Here is a 16396-nt window from a genome sequence, read left to right as displayed (position 1 = left end):
TACGATAGACGTACTCTCAAGGACTCAGTAGTTCACGGTGCACTGGAAAGTCATTGTACACACACAGCTTTTCTTTACAAGTCTGATGATTTTATTTTTATCTCCTTATGTGCTCACAGTCCAAGTGAAAGGAATGCACACAAGATGTTTCTCTCATTCATTTATTCACATTTCCCATGGATTTTTGTACACTTCCTCAATGCATTAGAACTAATGAAAACATTATTACGAGTCATGTGAAAACTAAGCATCCATTGAAAAAACTTAGAGCAGTTTGAAGTCTATTAAGAGATCATCACATTCAGCATTTCCATTCCATTTATACTAAATCGTGCCACTTAAAATTGTTTAATGACGGTAAATTTTTGCACACAGGCACCAGCTACAAAACTTTAGCAGATGCAAATAAGTTAAGGCATCGGGAAGTAAGTCTTTAAGAACATTTTCAGTGTTACAGTGCTGCAAAGGGAGCTGAACTAGAGTTCCTGCTACTAAAACCTTACCTGTCTTCATTGGTTTGCATTCTGCAATGTCTTCATTTAAACTACAGATCTGAGTTTTCACATCCATCAGCACAAAGAGATTAAAGGAAGATGCTGTTGTGTTCCCAAATAGGTTGTTTAAGTACACTGCAAAAGACTTTGCAAACAGCAATCTGGTATCTTAAAATAAAATACACAACAAGTGTAATAATCTCTCTTAGAGATGGCACTGAGAAGTAAAAGAAGCTGAGATCTTCACTTTCTTTTCTTGGAGGTGCAGAAAGGTGGGAGGGGAAAAGGCTTTCAAGCTGCTGAAACATCAAAATTGCAACAAAAGGAAGAATGCATATCACCCATTAGACACTCCAGCACCTACGTACAGCTTTAACAGTCTAGGCATTCACTCTAATTAGGGGAGGCAACTTTAGGTCTGTCTGATATCTGGCTGTCCAATATATTAAGTATCAACCATGATACAGGAATGCCTCATTGTACAGGAACTCTGGTCAAAGTCCTTCCTTGTGTAGCCACTTAGTTATGAAGGCATAAATTGGTTTCTGTTCTCCCCACTAACTTGCTTTTAACTCAGTTTTCTATGTAATAATCACTGGCTTCTTAAAAATATCACTTCATTTCAATATTTAAATAGAAACTGAAGGTTTGTCATGGATTTGTTTTAGAAACAGTACTGAGAAGGATTGTGCTTTATAATTGAACACCAAGTCAGACGTTTGACTAACTTCTCCTGCTTCATAGTACAAATAATTGCAGGGTCACTAAGAATGATGTTGATTAAATCTCTAATTTGCAGTTAATCTTTCCCATTTTTCAAGCCATGCTTTTAAGACCATGTATAAGACAATGTAAGACATTGTAATTAACACAAGATTTCTATTACCTTTCCCTAGGCTTTACTGATAAACACATACACTGTTAAAGAATTGTGATGCTTCATCTCTGTTAGTCTTTCCCACAGCTAACAGAAGATATTCCTTGCCGCCATGAATATTGTTCTCCAGCGTATCAATGCTGTGACTGCCTTGCTTTGGAGGTGAGTCATTAAGGATACCTAGGAAGCTCAGTTTGTCTCTTAACTGTTTTAATTGGTCCACACTTCAATGTATATGCAGTTATGTACCCACGGGCTTTAGGAAATAAACATAAAACTAAGACCCCTGAAACCATCTGTACCGAATTACTCTTAAAGTGAGAAGCATAACAAGAATCTGCTCACCCCATCCAGCAATTTAACCTATAAATGATGCTGCATGGAGACAGGTTAAGACACTACAATCATAAGACAAATCAACTGAGCCCTTGGATGATACACCTGAGCCTATAAATCAACTTTCAGGCAATAGTTCTGTTTTTCATTCATACACATTTACTATGAAAGCCTTCAGCTTTTGGCCTCCAGTTCAGGTATCAGCAAGACTTTAGAAAAATAAAAACTGAAGAAAGTTATGTCAGTTATCAACAGTAAAGCACTAAGCTGGATGCAAGAAAATAAAGGCACAACTTTGTATTTATCGAATAATTCTTGACGCGGTACCTATATTCCCCTTACACTTGATTGAGTGTTAAAAATGGAACTCCAGTTATCTCAGTGAAGCTGAAATGTGAACAAAGGCCTTTGTTTCTGAACTTTGGTCAGGAGGGCTGTAGATGCTATCAGGTTTTCCTCCTTCATGGTTAACAGGGGGGAAAAAAATGGCCTTAACCTGAATTGTGCGGTCAACTAGGACTAAAAGCAGCCATTTGTTCCCTCATGGAGAGCTGGCACAAGAATCTCAAAAGGTACTTCTTTTTTTCACCACAGGCTGCCACTGTTACAGATTGTATCGGCCCCTGTGAGAGTTACATCATGCTGCTGCTGCATTAGTGAATGTTTGGTTTTTCCTTCTGTGCCTCATTAGCCAGAAGCAGGGTGGCGTGTTTCTTCCAAATCCCGAGCTGGTCCCTGTAACAAATCAGAAGTCAAATCAAACATTAGCATCCAGATCTCTGATAGTTCTCAGAGACGGAAATGAAGCAGAGAAATATTTATGAGGGAATTGCCAGCCAACTAGGGCAAGACTTGAAAAATAAAAGGATTAAATAACTGAACAAGGTCTGATGGAAACAGAGAACAAAACAATGTTCTACTCTGTGGATCTGTGAATCACTGCCATGTGGTTTGTTTCAACTCTGCTAAAACCTGTTACTAATTAAATAAGTGCGTGCTCCCTGGTTGGGATAGAAAGATCATCCCAAAGCTGTGAACCACTGCTTTAGGTAGTGCAGCAATGCACTGCAGTTTGAGCACACGGGAAAGATAATTATTGACATATGTTTGTGCATGCATTGGACAGAGTACAAGGTTTTGTAAAGATCCTGAACTTTGTCTTTCACAAAGCTATCTTCATCAAGTACTAGCAACTAGCAAGACAAGTACCCTTCCTGCTCTGCCTCTGCTGCGTTGCAGTGATAGCCCAACAGATGAGGGAAGAAAACATCAGAACCTTTGCCTCTGACTTGTCAGAAGCCAGTAAATGCCAGCTGTGGTTGTGGTCCAAGATAAACAGTCTTCCAGTTGTCCGCTTATACTATTGCACATCATTAGCTTGTTGCTACAGTAAGAACAGAACTGCCAGTTCTTCTCTAAGAAACACTAATTGTCAATAAGACTATGCAAGCTAACTTTGTATTAAATAGCTGGAGATGCAGTCTGCGAATCCCAGAATCCCCCAGTCCCAGAATCACACAAAGTCTGTAAGAGTTAAAACACAGTACAATATACATCGTTGCTGTTCGGGCACATTGTCATTACAGACAGTTTGAAAAATTAAGTCTCACCAGAATGATGGACCAATTAAAAATAAAAATCTTGAGTACAGAAACAGTTTCAACAGTTACAGGATATTGGAATATCCTCGCAAAATAGGAGGCCGTTGCATTGCACTGCAGTCTGTGAGGAATCTCTGGTACCATATTTTATACTCTGATTTCAGTCCATTCAGTCAAACTGACCAGTGTTAAAAACATGCTTTAATTTCAGTCAGTGTAGTTTATCCAGAAGAGAGGTCCTGCATTTCGACAATGAAAAATGAGGGAGCACAGTCCAAAACTTGTGTTCTATTAAAACTTTTATTAGCTCGTTTACCTTTTCCTCACAGATTTTTTTTCCAGACTTTCTATAGTAGTTCTTAGTATCAGAATAAAGAGTTAAGTGTTCAAGTGAAGATATGGAAGGGGAAAAAAAATAGAGCAGCAGCAGTTTGGCAATAATTTCTCAGATCATTGGCTGCAACATGCTTAAGCCGCCTTCTTCTCGAGTAAGATTTTGTGCAATTCATCTGCATCCTCACTTGTTTTCACCCTTATTAACATAGGGACAGGAACAGTTGGGTTATTCTCATCGATGGGTGGATTAGGAACGCAAACTATAAGAACGTTGTTTTTTCCGGTTCTTGTACATGGCATCTTGGGTGGAATTAGAACGTTCAACAGTATGTTTCCTGCATGTAAAGGGAGAGAAAAAAATGCAACTTAGCAATTTTTCACCTTTTTTTCCCCACAATCTGGATGTTAGTATATACTTATTAAAATAGGGAAGGCACTTCCTTCCACAGCATCTTATTCTTTAAGCATCTGCTCATGGCCCCTGATTTATTTCCTCAGTAGGAAGGAGGAATCCTGCTCCTGCTTTAAAGGGAGCAAGCTGAGGAGTATCAAGTGACAGTAGAGACACACAGGGAAAACGAACATGAGAGAATCAGCACATAAGGAATTGAGTCACTACTTAGTTAATGCTTATGTAAGTTACTCATTCTGATGCATAGCTCATAAGCACAAAAGCAAAAAGTTAGTTTTAACACACATACAGACATATTAATCTAAAAATGGACAAAGTAGAACAGAATAAATACTTTGTATCCTCAAATCATATACCGCAGCTGATGTGGTCTACCACTTACTAATAATAACCTATGTCAACTTGTTAAATTCTGTAGTGAGTTGGAGATGCACGGTATTAGTGGTCTATTAAAACAGTTGCAAACAAACTCAAATCTGCTTCAACAGACGATGCACACAGTTGGTAAACCTGGTAAATAGTTCAGAACACGGTAGTAGTATTTATGGGAAAGTCAGTCTTCGCCTTCCTTTTCAGTTCAGTTTTTCAAACACAGTGAGATTTAAGGAAAGTAATACAGCACTGTGTGAAGATAGCAAAAAGGAAAGTGTGCATCACTATGACTGTAGCTGCTGTACAAACCAATGCTTGGAGTCACCAAGCTGAAGTGTGTGAGCTAGAAAAAAAAAATTCCTAACATCACCTAAATGATGTTAGAGGGAATGTAAATCAACGTAATGAAAATTAGCATCAGCTGAATTAAAAACTAAGACTTCTTTTATAGGGTATGTAAGTTGGAGAAAGCAAGTTTTCACCTGCTCTGTTCACCATCTTCAAATCCTTAAGAAAATGATCGCTGCCACCCATCTGCCTTAAGTTTTATTGCTAAAAAGAATTGCCTTTTATCAGGCAAACCTTGCCTGTTTCCATCAAAAGCAGTCGTTGATTTGGAAGCAACTGACTCAGGAGTTCCAGTCTCACCACACACTTGAAAACTTTGCCTAATAAGTCTATGAGGGCTTTTACAGACCTGCCAGAGCATTTAATAAAGTGAAACTGAGGTAAGATTTACCAGTTGCTTTGCAGGCACAGCATGGTTTAAGTTCTCACATCTTTTATAAGCATAATGTACTGTATTTTATGGAAGTTGCCAAGTTAACATGAACTCCGTTTCACATTTGTTGAAATGAGGTACTAAAGATGTAGCAAAGCTGTTCAGCAATTACTATCAAAGCAGGTGACGCCTGGACTACTTCATAGCAGAAATGTTCACCTACACTCATCACACCACTGATACAAATATACTTGATTGTGGAGTCCTAAAGCCAAGCTTCACAGCTATTCAGAGATGGAGAACGGCTACTAAAACAAAAGTATGGAAAAAAGTACTCCATCATATGCCGTAACCTTTTACTTCTTTGCACCGCTTAAGGTGTATTACTTCAGAATACTTGTTAGAGGTATCCAACTGTTTGAAATTATTCAAGGAAAAAAAAATTAAGATCAGGAATCTCATTGGTTACATTATGTAACAAAATCCTAATGATTTGCAGAGAGTCTTACATCAAGACTTGTTACTAGAAGACATTTACTTACCTAAATTGGTATCTGCTCGGACTAGGAGTTGAGTTTTTTCATTTCCTGCTGGTTTTAAGTGTAATGTTCCTACACCTTTTTCTTTAAATTCATTATCCTTTTTGTAGAACAGTTTACACCTGTGCGCAAGAAAAGCAGACCTAGTTTGTACAGAGATTAAATAGCAGTACAACCCAAGTAGATATATATACACATGTGTCTGACTTCCAGGAAGCCAACAGTTTAACAAAAATCATTTAACTTTCTGGGCTATGAGTAAGAAATCCTTATTCTTCCTGACCTTACTTGATTCATTTTCTAACAGACAGAACAGTTCAGGTGGAAGAGATGTTCAAGGATTGAGTCCTGAATGCTTCAGGGCTAACCAAAAGTTTTAGGATATTACTGAGGGCAGCGTACAAACACCTCTTGAACACTGACAGACGTGAAACATCAAGCACCTCACTAGGAAACCTACTCCAGTGCTTGACCACCTTCATCGTAAATAATCTTTTTGCAGTGTCTGGTCTGACCAGCCCCTGGTGCAGCTCTGTGCCGTCCCCATCCTGCAATCAGTTCACAGGAGCAGTGTCTGGCACCCCTTTCTGCTTTTGCTCCTCAGAGAGTTGCAGAGAGCAGTGAGATCGCTTCCTGGCTCCTCCATCCAGGACAGCCCACTGGTCCTCAGCTTCTCCTATATAGGACATGCCCTCCTGTCCTCCTAGTGGCTTTGGTGCCCTCCTCTGTATGCACTCAAAGATCCTTTTTGCAGTGTGGATCTGCACACAGTACTGCACACAAGGTTGCAGCAATGCTAGACACAACAGGAGAATTACCTCTTCTGACCTATGCTGTTTGTAACACACCCCAAAATGCAGTACTGTGGTACGTATCAGTTTAGTAAGAGGAGGCTATTCCTTTCAGTACTGAAATGACAAGCAGTATTGTCAGCAAAATAAAAACATAAATATAGTGGCTTGTATTCAGGACCTATATGGTCCTATGTTATTGTTATGTAAGTAATAGCAATATAATTATTATAAAGGCATCATTCAACAAGCAATAATAATAAAAAGCAGCTACAAAGGCATTTCTTCAATCGCTGTAAAATAAAATGAAAATTTACAAAGACAAACCCTTATTACAAATAGCTACCAGTGCTGTGTTCGTGACATAAAAACATTAGTAAAATCCTACATGTCATTGTAATTATGATTTTACAGGCAGAACTTCATGTTCTACATAGCGTATAAGTCAGAAAGGCAACATGCACATCATTAATTTTTATACCTCTATGGTTAATTGTAAAACGTAGATATGAATTTTATCCTCAAAGTGATGACTCACTATTCCAAGATAAAGAAACTTACTTCTTTGAGTAGAAAGCGTCATCTTCTTTTATTTCATTAACAATGACTTTTGGTGGCTCTTCCTCCTCCTCTTCTCCACCTTTAAATTAAGTTTCAATACATTCCACATGTTAACATTAGGCTTGTGTTAGAATTGTGTTAGACTATAGATGTTATATAAACATGCAGAGCTTGTCAGTGATTGCCAAAATATGTTTAATATGCTCATCTTCAACTTCAATTAGATGAAAACATCAAACTCCCACCAACCAATCAAAGAGCATTAAAACAAAGCAAAAAGAGCGTAATGAGTCAAATTTAAGTTAAAACCTTTTCTCAGGGGGAAAAAAAATCGTTCTAACATTTCTAAGAGTAACTTTCAGTAATAATAAGAACACGAGGCTGAGTTTAATCTGCGGAAGGGTACTCAGCTGCAGATATGAGAGATGAGAGGCAGGATTATGCCATTCCAGTTCTTTCAGCTGCTATAGGATTTCTATCAGCTAACAATATTCAACTTAGCTAAAAACCTTCCAATAGCAAGCAATTTTGTCTCTTGCAGTCTTGCAAATAAGATGCATGAAAGTGTTTCATATCTCAAGTATTTTGTTGAGGAATCTTTTAATAAGCCTACAGGGAAAAGCAATAGGATTGAGGTGTCCTGCAGGCTCAAAGATGAATATACCAGCTGCTTTAAATTTCACTGGGTTCAGTCTTGTTTTCTGTAATAAATCCTTATGCTGAATACAAGTCTGACAGACATGCGTAGGTTTCGATACTCATACTGGCTGCCCAGGGAGGTGGTGGAGTCTCCTTCTCTGGAGATATTCAAGACCTGCCTGGACGCCTACCTGTGTGACATGGTGTAGGGAACCTGCTTTGGCAGGGGGGTTGGACTCAATGATCTCTAGAGGTCCCTTCCAACCCCTACAATTCTGTGATTCTGTGATACATTTTCAGTGTTACTGAAGCAACATGCAATACTGAGAATTCTGTATTGGTAACATCATTCTGCAACTTTCAGATACAGGAGCTATGATCTCATTCAACTTGGTATTAATAATTTCTGCAGTATTCTTAAGTCGCATTCATTCACTGTTTACCATTAAAAAGATTCTATGTGTAAACATAGAATTTACCTTTATCCTCACTGTTCCCACTTTCTGTCTGAGCTTCTGATGCATTGGTGGATACCACAGTGACAGATTTTGCCTGGTTTGCATCTTTTCCAAACAAACCTGAATTTCCAGGAGAAAATGAGAAACTACTACGTGTTCCCGAACCAAAGGAACTCAAACCCTCACTGTGACCACTCTTGCCAATATTAAATGAGACAGTTGACGTAGCTCCTATTGATGGGTCGCTTTTCTCCGATGCAGCTTCTGTTTTTTTGTCAGAGGCATCCTCAGTTTTGTTGTTAAATAGAAAAGTTGATCCTTGCTGTAGCTTTGAATTCCCGAATGTGGAAGCAGGCTGTGTGCCAGGTGTCTTGTTGCTTTCGTTTTCAGAGCCACTATCACTACTGTTTCCATGCTGCTGTTCGATAGTTGCTAAATACTTCTCATAGTCTCTAAAGATAGGTGTCAGATCACATAGTGGGTTTGTGTTTACATGCTTAACTATCCAGTCACGCACAGAACAGTTTAGAGCTGCTAGCTGTTTGTGATAAACACTAGAGCTACAGACTTTGCTCTGAGTATAGCCAGATGATGATGGTTGGCTGCCACCATTGGTTTTTGGGCTTGCAGCCGCCTTCTCAGTAAGTGTGGTTGTAGTCGGACCATTTGACACAGGGGATCCTATTAAAAGAAAAACATGGTTTAGAATCTCTCTCTTTTTAAAATATAAAGTATTCTCATTCATCAAATGTTAAGTTTTCAGTACTTCTGTATCAAATTATCAAACCACTCAGTTATGTACAGTTCATTGCATCACAACACTGCGTGCCAGATAGCACAGGCTGAGTAAACAGGCAGTGCTATGAAACAGATCTAAACTTGCTACGTTGACAGGAGTACTTAGTGAGGCTTGTAAAGTTAAGGAACTAAGTACCGAAGCACAAGACCAGAGTTAGATCTGCCAAAATATTTAGCATCCTTAGATGATCTCTAAGGTCCCTTCCAACCCGCATGAGACTATGATACTATGATCTTCAGATGTAGGTATAACTGTAAGAGATAAACTTCCTATACTGCAGTCAGTCTTACTACATGTACAAGAAACAAAGCTTAAGACGTCAAAAAAAGTAAATAATACAGAAACAAGACCTTAAAAACAAAACTAAACAAACCAAACCCATAAAGTTGTCAGACCTACTAAAAGGATATTTTCCATTAGCAGTATTTTTTTAATAAGATTCAGATAATTGGGATGAATATTTAACTGGAATGCATTATCAGCTCTTCTGTACTATTGAGTATACTCTAGCAAATTTCTTCCACTCCCTTTATCTCTGTAAGTTTTATCTCTAGTTGTAGTTTCTACCTCTTAAAACTGCATTTATTTGATACCACGTCCATCCAAAATCTTTAAGAAACAGAACTACAGAATTATTGGAATATGTTTATTCACTATTAAATTAACTTATTTAAAGCTTACCAAAAGCAGATTTTGTTTCAGATGTTGTCTTTAAACCACTGAAAGGAGTACTGAAGATACTACTGTTTCCATTAGACAGGCCTTCTAAAGGCTTTATTCCTGCACCATTACCAAATCCGCTGAAGCCACCTCCTTCTTTTCCAGAAGGCAATACAAAGCCTTTAAACCCTTTAAACGCTCCTCTACTTTCAGGCTGGAGAGAAGATAAATAAATAAAATCAGTTATATGCATCACTGTGCTTCTAATGCTACCAGTATTAAATTTCAATGTGCCATTCCGTGCCTTACATCCCTTATTCTGAGTCAGCAATGTAAACAGGATTAGTAGTTTCCTTATGACACATACTGGTACTATTTTTAAAAGACTCAGAGGATTGGAATGAAAATAAACTATTTACAGGAAGTGAATACCTAGAAATTGTTCAGAGCAGCAGATGTATTTGTCTACCTACTCGCACATTCATAGCATCTTGTTTTCTTCAAATAATCATGGAGCAACATATAACTGCAGACTCATTTTCATGAACAGCCACAATTAGAGTCCAGCACTCATCAGACTCATCAAAACAACATACTCTGTAGTCACCTCAGTAATGTCTAAGGAACTTACCAAAATTATTCCAGTGTGACTGATGGGGAAAAGCAAAGACAGGCTGTGCTTGATAATGTAACGCATCTGCATTCTGCAACCTTTTCGTTACCCAGTTCTGAACACTACTACCATCATAATACTTTGTGACATAGTTTTACACGTTTTTATAAGATAGTGATATAGCACATTTAACACCCAAACGGGCAGTGCTACTTTTATCTACTACATATGCTTTGAGGTAACGAGCACTTGTCACTGAAGTAGAATTTCTCTTTTTTCAGTGTCTCTGGAAAGCCATCAGAGAAAAAGGAGAACATCTTCTGAGGTTCATCTGCTTTTGTCACTGAGAAATAACAGAACTTAGCAATTTTAGGTTCGCTTTCACTATCTGGCCCTGCAGGTCTGGGCTCTGTTTCCATTTGTGCTTCACCTTTACCAGTTCAGTCCTCTGTTTCTCATTTCCAGCTAGCTATTTTTATCCTGTCCCTTTGATCAGTCCTACCTCTCTCTGGACAAGCCAGTTAAACTGCAGCCTGTTTTGTCTTTGCGGCATTCTGCTTGTTCCATTTATGAACTTCAGTAAACTTTGAGTTTATCTTTTTGTAAATGTTTCACAGATTTATTACACAGACTCAACTACCCTGACATCTATTCTGCTTTTTAGACTTTGTCTAGCCTATCATACTTTTTCGAGTTCTGATATCTGACAGCTGAATCCCAACCTTACAATCATTTCTTCTGCGATTATCTGGTCCCCTTTCTCAACCAATTCTGTCTTTCCATTTTATTTTGCCCCTGAATCCTCCCTGTCCAAGGTGCTGGGTGTTTGTTTTTTTCTTTAACATCACTATAAGCCTCTTCCCAATAGAGTTCTTAAAGTAACTGCACCTTCTACCACATTGGTGGCTAAAATTACCACAGGTAGAAGTGAGATGGGACAGCTGCCACATTTATATTGCTTGGACAGAAGGAAAAAGAACATAAGAAAAAGCTACATAGCTCATAACTGAGCCCAGTCTTGTCCTATCTAAAAGGAACTTGGATGGTAGGTAAAAACTGTCCAATTCCTAACACCAGACAAGCAATCTTGAAAGAAAGTTTCACAGAAAGATGTACAACAAAGCATCTGTCAAGGATTTCTGAAAGGACTAAACTTTGGTTAGAACAGTTAATACTTTCACAGGAACTAAATCTCTAAGAAAGGCCAATTTCCCTTCTACATTCCATTTATTATTGCCAAATGTATATCACACACTGAAGGTCTTCCAGGGGAAAAAGTACTACTGTTTTTAAACAGAACACATTTATTTCACTCTTAGACCAACTTAATAACTTGGCTTTTACTGCCTTGGACATCCCCGAGCCCTCCAACATGATAATTAGTGGCTTCCAGGCTAGATTTCCAGGCTCCAGCTCTGCTAGGATTGGAAGTGGAGCAGTTGGCTAGTCGCAAATACCTTTAAAATGATGGCTTTATCCAGAATTGTTACAAGCCAAAATAAGGAAAGATTTGAACACAGATGTCATTTTTTGCAACTGACTGGAACTATGATACTAAAGTTCAGTGATTACATTACCTCTGATGCAACATTCTGACGCTTTGCTTTTTTAATAGCTCTGTTCTTCAGGACTTCCTCGCTAGCCACTGAGAAGGTTCCCACCTTTGAGATAAAGACATGGAATTATTAGTGTAACTCTCAGAATACACTGATTTGTCATAGCCTGATGAGATGACTGAAACCCTGAGATACTTTTTGAACAGAACTGTAACAATTCTCATTAACAAGTAAGAGAAGAAATTAGAAATAAAAATAAAAATGAAGAACATTACAGTTCTACTATTAGCTTGCCAGGTGCTTGGATATGATTAGCTAATATTTCACAGCTCCGTTCTTCCTGTTCTGCATTTAATTTCCCTTTATACAGACTGCAATCTCAATTTTACTATTGCAAGCAATTCAATTGCTGTTTACTATGGCAAGCAAGTCAACAAGGAAACTAACTTTGCTGAAGGTACTCTATCAGTAACAGCTACACTGTTACAAACCATATCCAGTTCAGAGAAGGTATATTGAGATATGTTCCACAGTTCAAGTAGTGGTAAAGGCAGCTAATGTGCTAAATGTGCTGAAGTGAGGGTGAGGGAGCACTGGAACAGGCTGCCCAGGGAGGTGATGGAGTCTCCTTCTCTGGAGATATTCAAGACCCGCCTGGACGCCTACCAGTGTGATGTGGTGTAGGGAACCTGCTTTGGCAGGGGGGTTGGACTCGATGATCTCTAGAGGTCCCTTCCAACCCCTACAATTCTGTGATTCTGTGTGAATCTAATCTATAGTTTTACCTCCTCAGCTTCGTCTTCTTGATCCCAGTTTCTGTCGGTCAGTTCCTTTTCTGCAATTCTCTTTGCCATTTTTCCACACCTGTAGAAAAAAGATCAGAAATGCAGAGATTTAATTGCCCGGTCATTCTAAGAAGGGAATCTTCAACTTCTGTTATTCAGAACAAGTAACTGGAATCAGAGTTCACAAAGAACTAAGTCAAAATTAGAACAACATTTGGAAACAAAGTGTTTTTTAACATTTGTTGCAACAACAATCAACACAGCACATGAAACTGGGATTGTGGTTATTAGCCGTACTTGATACTAAAATCAAGCAACAACAGAAATATGCAGTTCAGTCACAAAGTTATTTTTCTTCAGCAGTGGAGCAAGCTAGAAAAATTCCTTTCAGTCCTGTATTCCATCCCTTGTCACCAATTAGGCTGATGGGCTGAAAAAAAACAACGAACACATATAAAAGGATCTAGCTAAAAGATTACATATCCCAGTCCGTCTTCCTTCAGGATAGCTGGTAAAACCTAACAGCTTTGCAAGAGAAAAGTTTCTTGCCAGCACCTATAATCAATATACTGATAATGACTGACTAAAGCCAGTTCACTTTGGGTAAGGATGAAAACAATACCCTCCTACAAAGAACCAGATTGCTAGGACATTACTATTAGAATACTGACAAATTCTATTGCAAATAAATGAGACAACTTACAGAGGTTGTGACTGAGAGCCATGAATTTCACAAGGCAACTTATTAGGATCTTTTAGAAGGGCGGAAGCAAAAAGCTGTTCTACGTAAATGCTTTAAAATGGCATAAGCCCCACTTTGCTGGGGAAAAGAAAGAGGTCCTACCATGTACTACATGATTCTCTGCAGACGAGGGAACTGGTTAAATTAACCCAATGAAAAATAACTAAAAATACTTATTTTACAATTGTCTCCCCAGTGCAGCTTCCCACAAGGGCACACAAACACTTACCAGCAGAGGAAGGCGAGATTGCATTTCATTGGCAGCGACCACAGCTCAAAAGCTCATGAGACTAACCTAGAGTTACTCCATCAGATTCCACACAAGATCACATTACCAGTCCTAATGACAGCCACTGAAGCATTACAAGCGCTATATTAAACAGAAAGCCTGTTCTCCACTATGAGGAAAAAGTGGGAAACTAATTGGCTCAGGCTCCAGGTTCTTTATACCTACTTGTCTTCACATGATCATTGCAGCCTTTCAATACCTGAAGGGAACTTACACCCAGGAGGGGAGTAAACTCTTCGAAAGGGCTGATAATAGCAGGATACGGGGAAATGGTTTTAAGTTAAAAGAGAGAAGATTTAGGTTGGGTGTTAGGGGGAAGTTCTTCACTAGGAGAGTGGTTAGGCCCTGGAACAGGCTGCCCAGGGAGGTTGTGGATGCCCCGTCCTTGGAGGTGTTCAAGACCAGGTTGGACGGGGCCCTGGGCAACCTGATCTAGTAAATGTGTATGTTTGGTGACCCTGCCAGGCAGGGGGGTTGGAACTACATGATCCTTGAGGTCCCTTCCAACCCAAGTCATTCTGTGATCAGTGTGATTCTGTGTGATTTCTCTAGGTCACGTCTGAAAATAGGAGCTGACAAGAGAATCTAACCTATATGAAGACAGCAGCAAGAGGATTCTAGGCATTTCTAAGCTGTGAAACAGGAAGCAATACAAAACGAGCTCTATGTTACTTTTTAGATGCAGCCACAACCTTTGGCAGTTTTCTGTCACAAGCGCAGGTTTAGATGGGAGAATTATGAGAAACAGCTTTTTATTTAAGAAGCTCAACACGTGCTTTGTTGAGCTACTACGACCCACTGAGTTAAGGCTGTATTACAAGAACTTCTCTTACATTTCACAATCTAACTTCTACAAAGGGGGTTAAAAAATCGGCACTGTCACAACTTACAAGCTCAGTAGCGGGAGCTACAGAAGGCACCGTCACCCCAGCAGTGCTCAGGAGCCTTAAGCCAGCTAAAGTGGGGCTGCACGACCAGCATTATGGAGCTTTTTGCAGCCCTGCTCTTAAGTGGGAAGCTGCCGCCGCCTTCCATCAGGTCCGGAAATCACAGGGCACGGGGCAGCTGAGCCAGGCTTCCTCAAACAGCGTGCTGTTTCAACACGCCTTCTGTCTCGTCGTTTCCTCTGTAAACGCCTATAGCAGCAGTCTCGCAGAACACCGTCGGTTCTTCACGGTGATTAAAGCCCTGTGTTCCTGTGCAGCGCAACGTATTCCTGCCATCTGCCAGCGCAGTTCCTCTAAACGCCACCCGCCCTTTAAAGTCGCGAGCCTACCCGTTGCCCGCACACCTTACAGGGCGAGCTGGCTACCCGGCCTTACTCCCGCTACCGACGCCGATCTGCTTTTTAATCCGCCGGCCTCTTATCGGGGTGACACGACCACAACAGGGCCACCCCTCTCCCCGCCCGCAGACCCTCCCCGAGGGGAGGCTCCCACGCGGCGGGGCCTTCAGGGCCGGCCGGAGCCGCAGCGGGCAGGCGCCAGCCCACCGGCAACGGCCCCCGCAGCCTCAGCCTCACCCTGCCGCAGCGCCGCGACAGAGCTGTGCCCCGGTGGCTCAAGTGGTTAAGGACGCCACTTTGCAACACCGGAGCCCCTGGGTTCGAATCCCCCCTGTGGCGCAAGTGGTAGAAGTGCCGCTCTGCTACACAGAGGCTCGAATCCCGGGGGTTGGACTCGATGGTCTCTAAGGTCCCTTCCAACCCGCACCAGACTGTGATACTGTGATACTATGAAAAGACGGGAGGGGAGGAGGGGAGGAACTGCCACTCACCCGCGCGGCCCGGCGGCCCGGCCCGATGACTGTCGTTCGCCGCGGGGCCGAAGCTTCGGTTGGCGAGCAGAGCGCGTTCGCTGGTTGCCCGGCTCCGGAGCCCCGTCACCATCCCCCGCCGGGGCCCTCAGCCGCCCGCTGTGCCTTCCCGCAGTGTGGCAGCCCGCCGTCAGGCCGCCATTTCGTGCCGCCCTGAGCCTTCGGAACCACACGAAACACCGGCCCGGCGGTCGCACCCACCGCGCATGCGCAGCCCGCCCCGCGGCCGCAGCTCGAGGGACGGAGGAGGCGGAGCAGGCCGCTACCCCGCCGCCAGCCGTTGGGATGCGAGACACGTGACCTCCGCGGCCCAATGGGAGGCCTCGCTGCGACGCTTCTCGCGGGAGGCTGACCGCTCCTGCGCGTGGTCGGCGTCTCGCGCCGCTCGTTCGAATTGCTCGTCACGTGACGTAGCCGCGCTCTTCCTGCTGCCGGGGCCGGTGGCGGCAGCGGAGCGGTGCTGCTCTGAGGGGGAGCCGGCGCCTCATGGCATTAGTGTGCCACGGTGGCGCAGTGGTTAAGGACGCCACTATGCAACACTGGAGACACGGGTTCGAATCCCCCCCTGTGGCGCAAGTGGTAGAAGTGCCGCTCTGCTACACAGGGGCTCGAATCCCGGGGGTTGGACTCGATGATCTCTAAGGTCCCTTCCAACCCGCACCAGACTGTGATACTGTGTGTATATACTGTGATGACTCGGGGCCCAGCTGCCCTACATTGCCTGCACTGCCCTGCATTGCCCGGCTGGGTGTAGCTCCGCTGAGTCACGGCTCGCTGCACTCAGGTCCGGCTTGGAGCGGCAGCAGTTTGCTTGGCTGACCTATAACTTGTGGTATGATAGCGATGGGGATTAAGTCCAGAATGAAGTAACAGCCTGCCCCTATAGCCTTGACGGCAGTGTCTCCAAACGAGTTTGCATCATGTATAGCGACCGTATAACCTTAAGAGGAAAGAGTAACAGCGAATGAAAGCTCTTAGAACATACTATTCTATTACAAAT

At 41.8% G+C, this 16396-nt stretch overlaps 1 protein-coding gene across 2 annotated transcripts; it reads right to left on the bottom strand.

Annotated features, from left to right (window-relative positions):
* Positions 1 to 147: 147 nt before the first annotated feature.
* Positions 148 to 15670, bottom strand: NUP50 (nucleoporin 50). Of its 2 annotated transcripts, none has more exons than XM_015870382.2 (8): positions 15358 to 15670; positions 12551 to 12629; positions 11787 to 11870; positions 9618 to 9810; positions 8159 to 8818; positions 7041 to 7119; positions 5692 to 5810; positions 148 to 3979 (listed from the first exon to the last, which is right to left on the bottom strand). In XM_015870382.2, exons 2-8 carry the CDS (start codon positions 12617 to 12619, stop codon positions 3777 to 3779), a joined length of 1407 nt encoding a protein of 468 aa, XP_015725868.1. In that variant the 5' UTR covers positions 12620 to 12629; positions 15358 to 15670; the 3' UTR covers positions 148 to 3776. The 2 variants fall into 2 exon arrangements, with proteins under 2 accessions (XP_015725868.1, XP_015725877.1); XM_015870391.2 differs by lacking the exon at positions 15358 to 15670 and adding an exon at positions 14472 to 14856.
* Between the last annotated feature and the right edge of the window lie 726 nt (positions 15671 to 16396).

The sequence above is a fragment of the Coturnix japonica genome, chromosome 1 (genome assembly GCF_001577835.2).
Source record: "Coturnix japonica isolate 7356 chromosome 1, Coturnix japonica 2.1, whole genome shotgun sequence".
NCBI lineage: Eukaryota > Metazoa > Chordata > Aves > Galliformes > Phasianidae > Coturnix > Coturnix japonica.
This window is presented reverse-complemented; position numbering and strand designations above follow the sequence as displayed.

Excerpts from the sequence above, each read along its gene's own strand:
- NUP50 (XM_015870382.2), bottom strand. The coding sequence starts at position 12,619 with ATGGCAAAGAGAATTGCAGAAAAGGAACTGACCGACAGAAACTGGGAT. Across the intron at positions 9,811-11,786 it reads GTCAGAATGTTGCATCAGAG|CCTGAAAGTAGAGGAGCGTT; the intron begins GTAATGTAATCA and ends TCTTCTCTCCAG. Across the intron at positions 8,819-9,617 it reads TGAAACAAAATCTGCTTTTG|GATCCCCTGTGTCAAATGGT; the intron begins GTAAGCTTTAAA and ends TTCTTTTAATAG.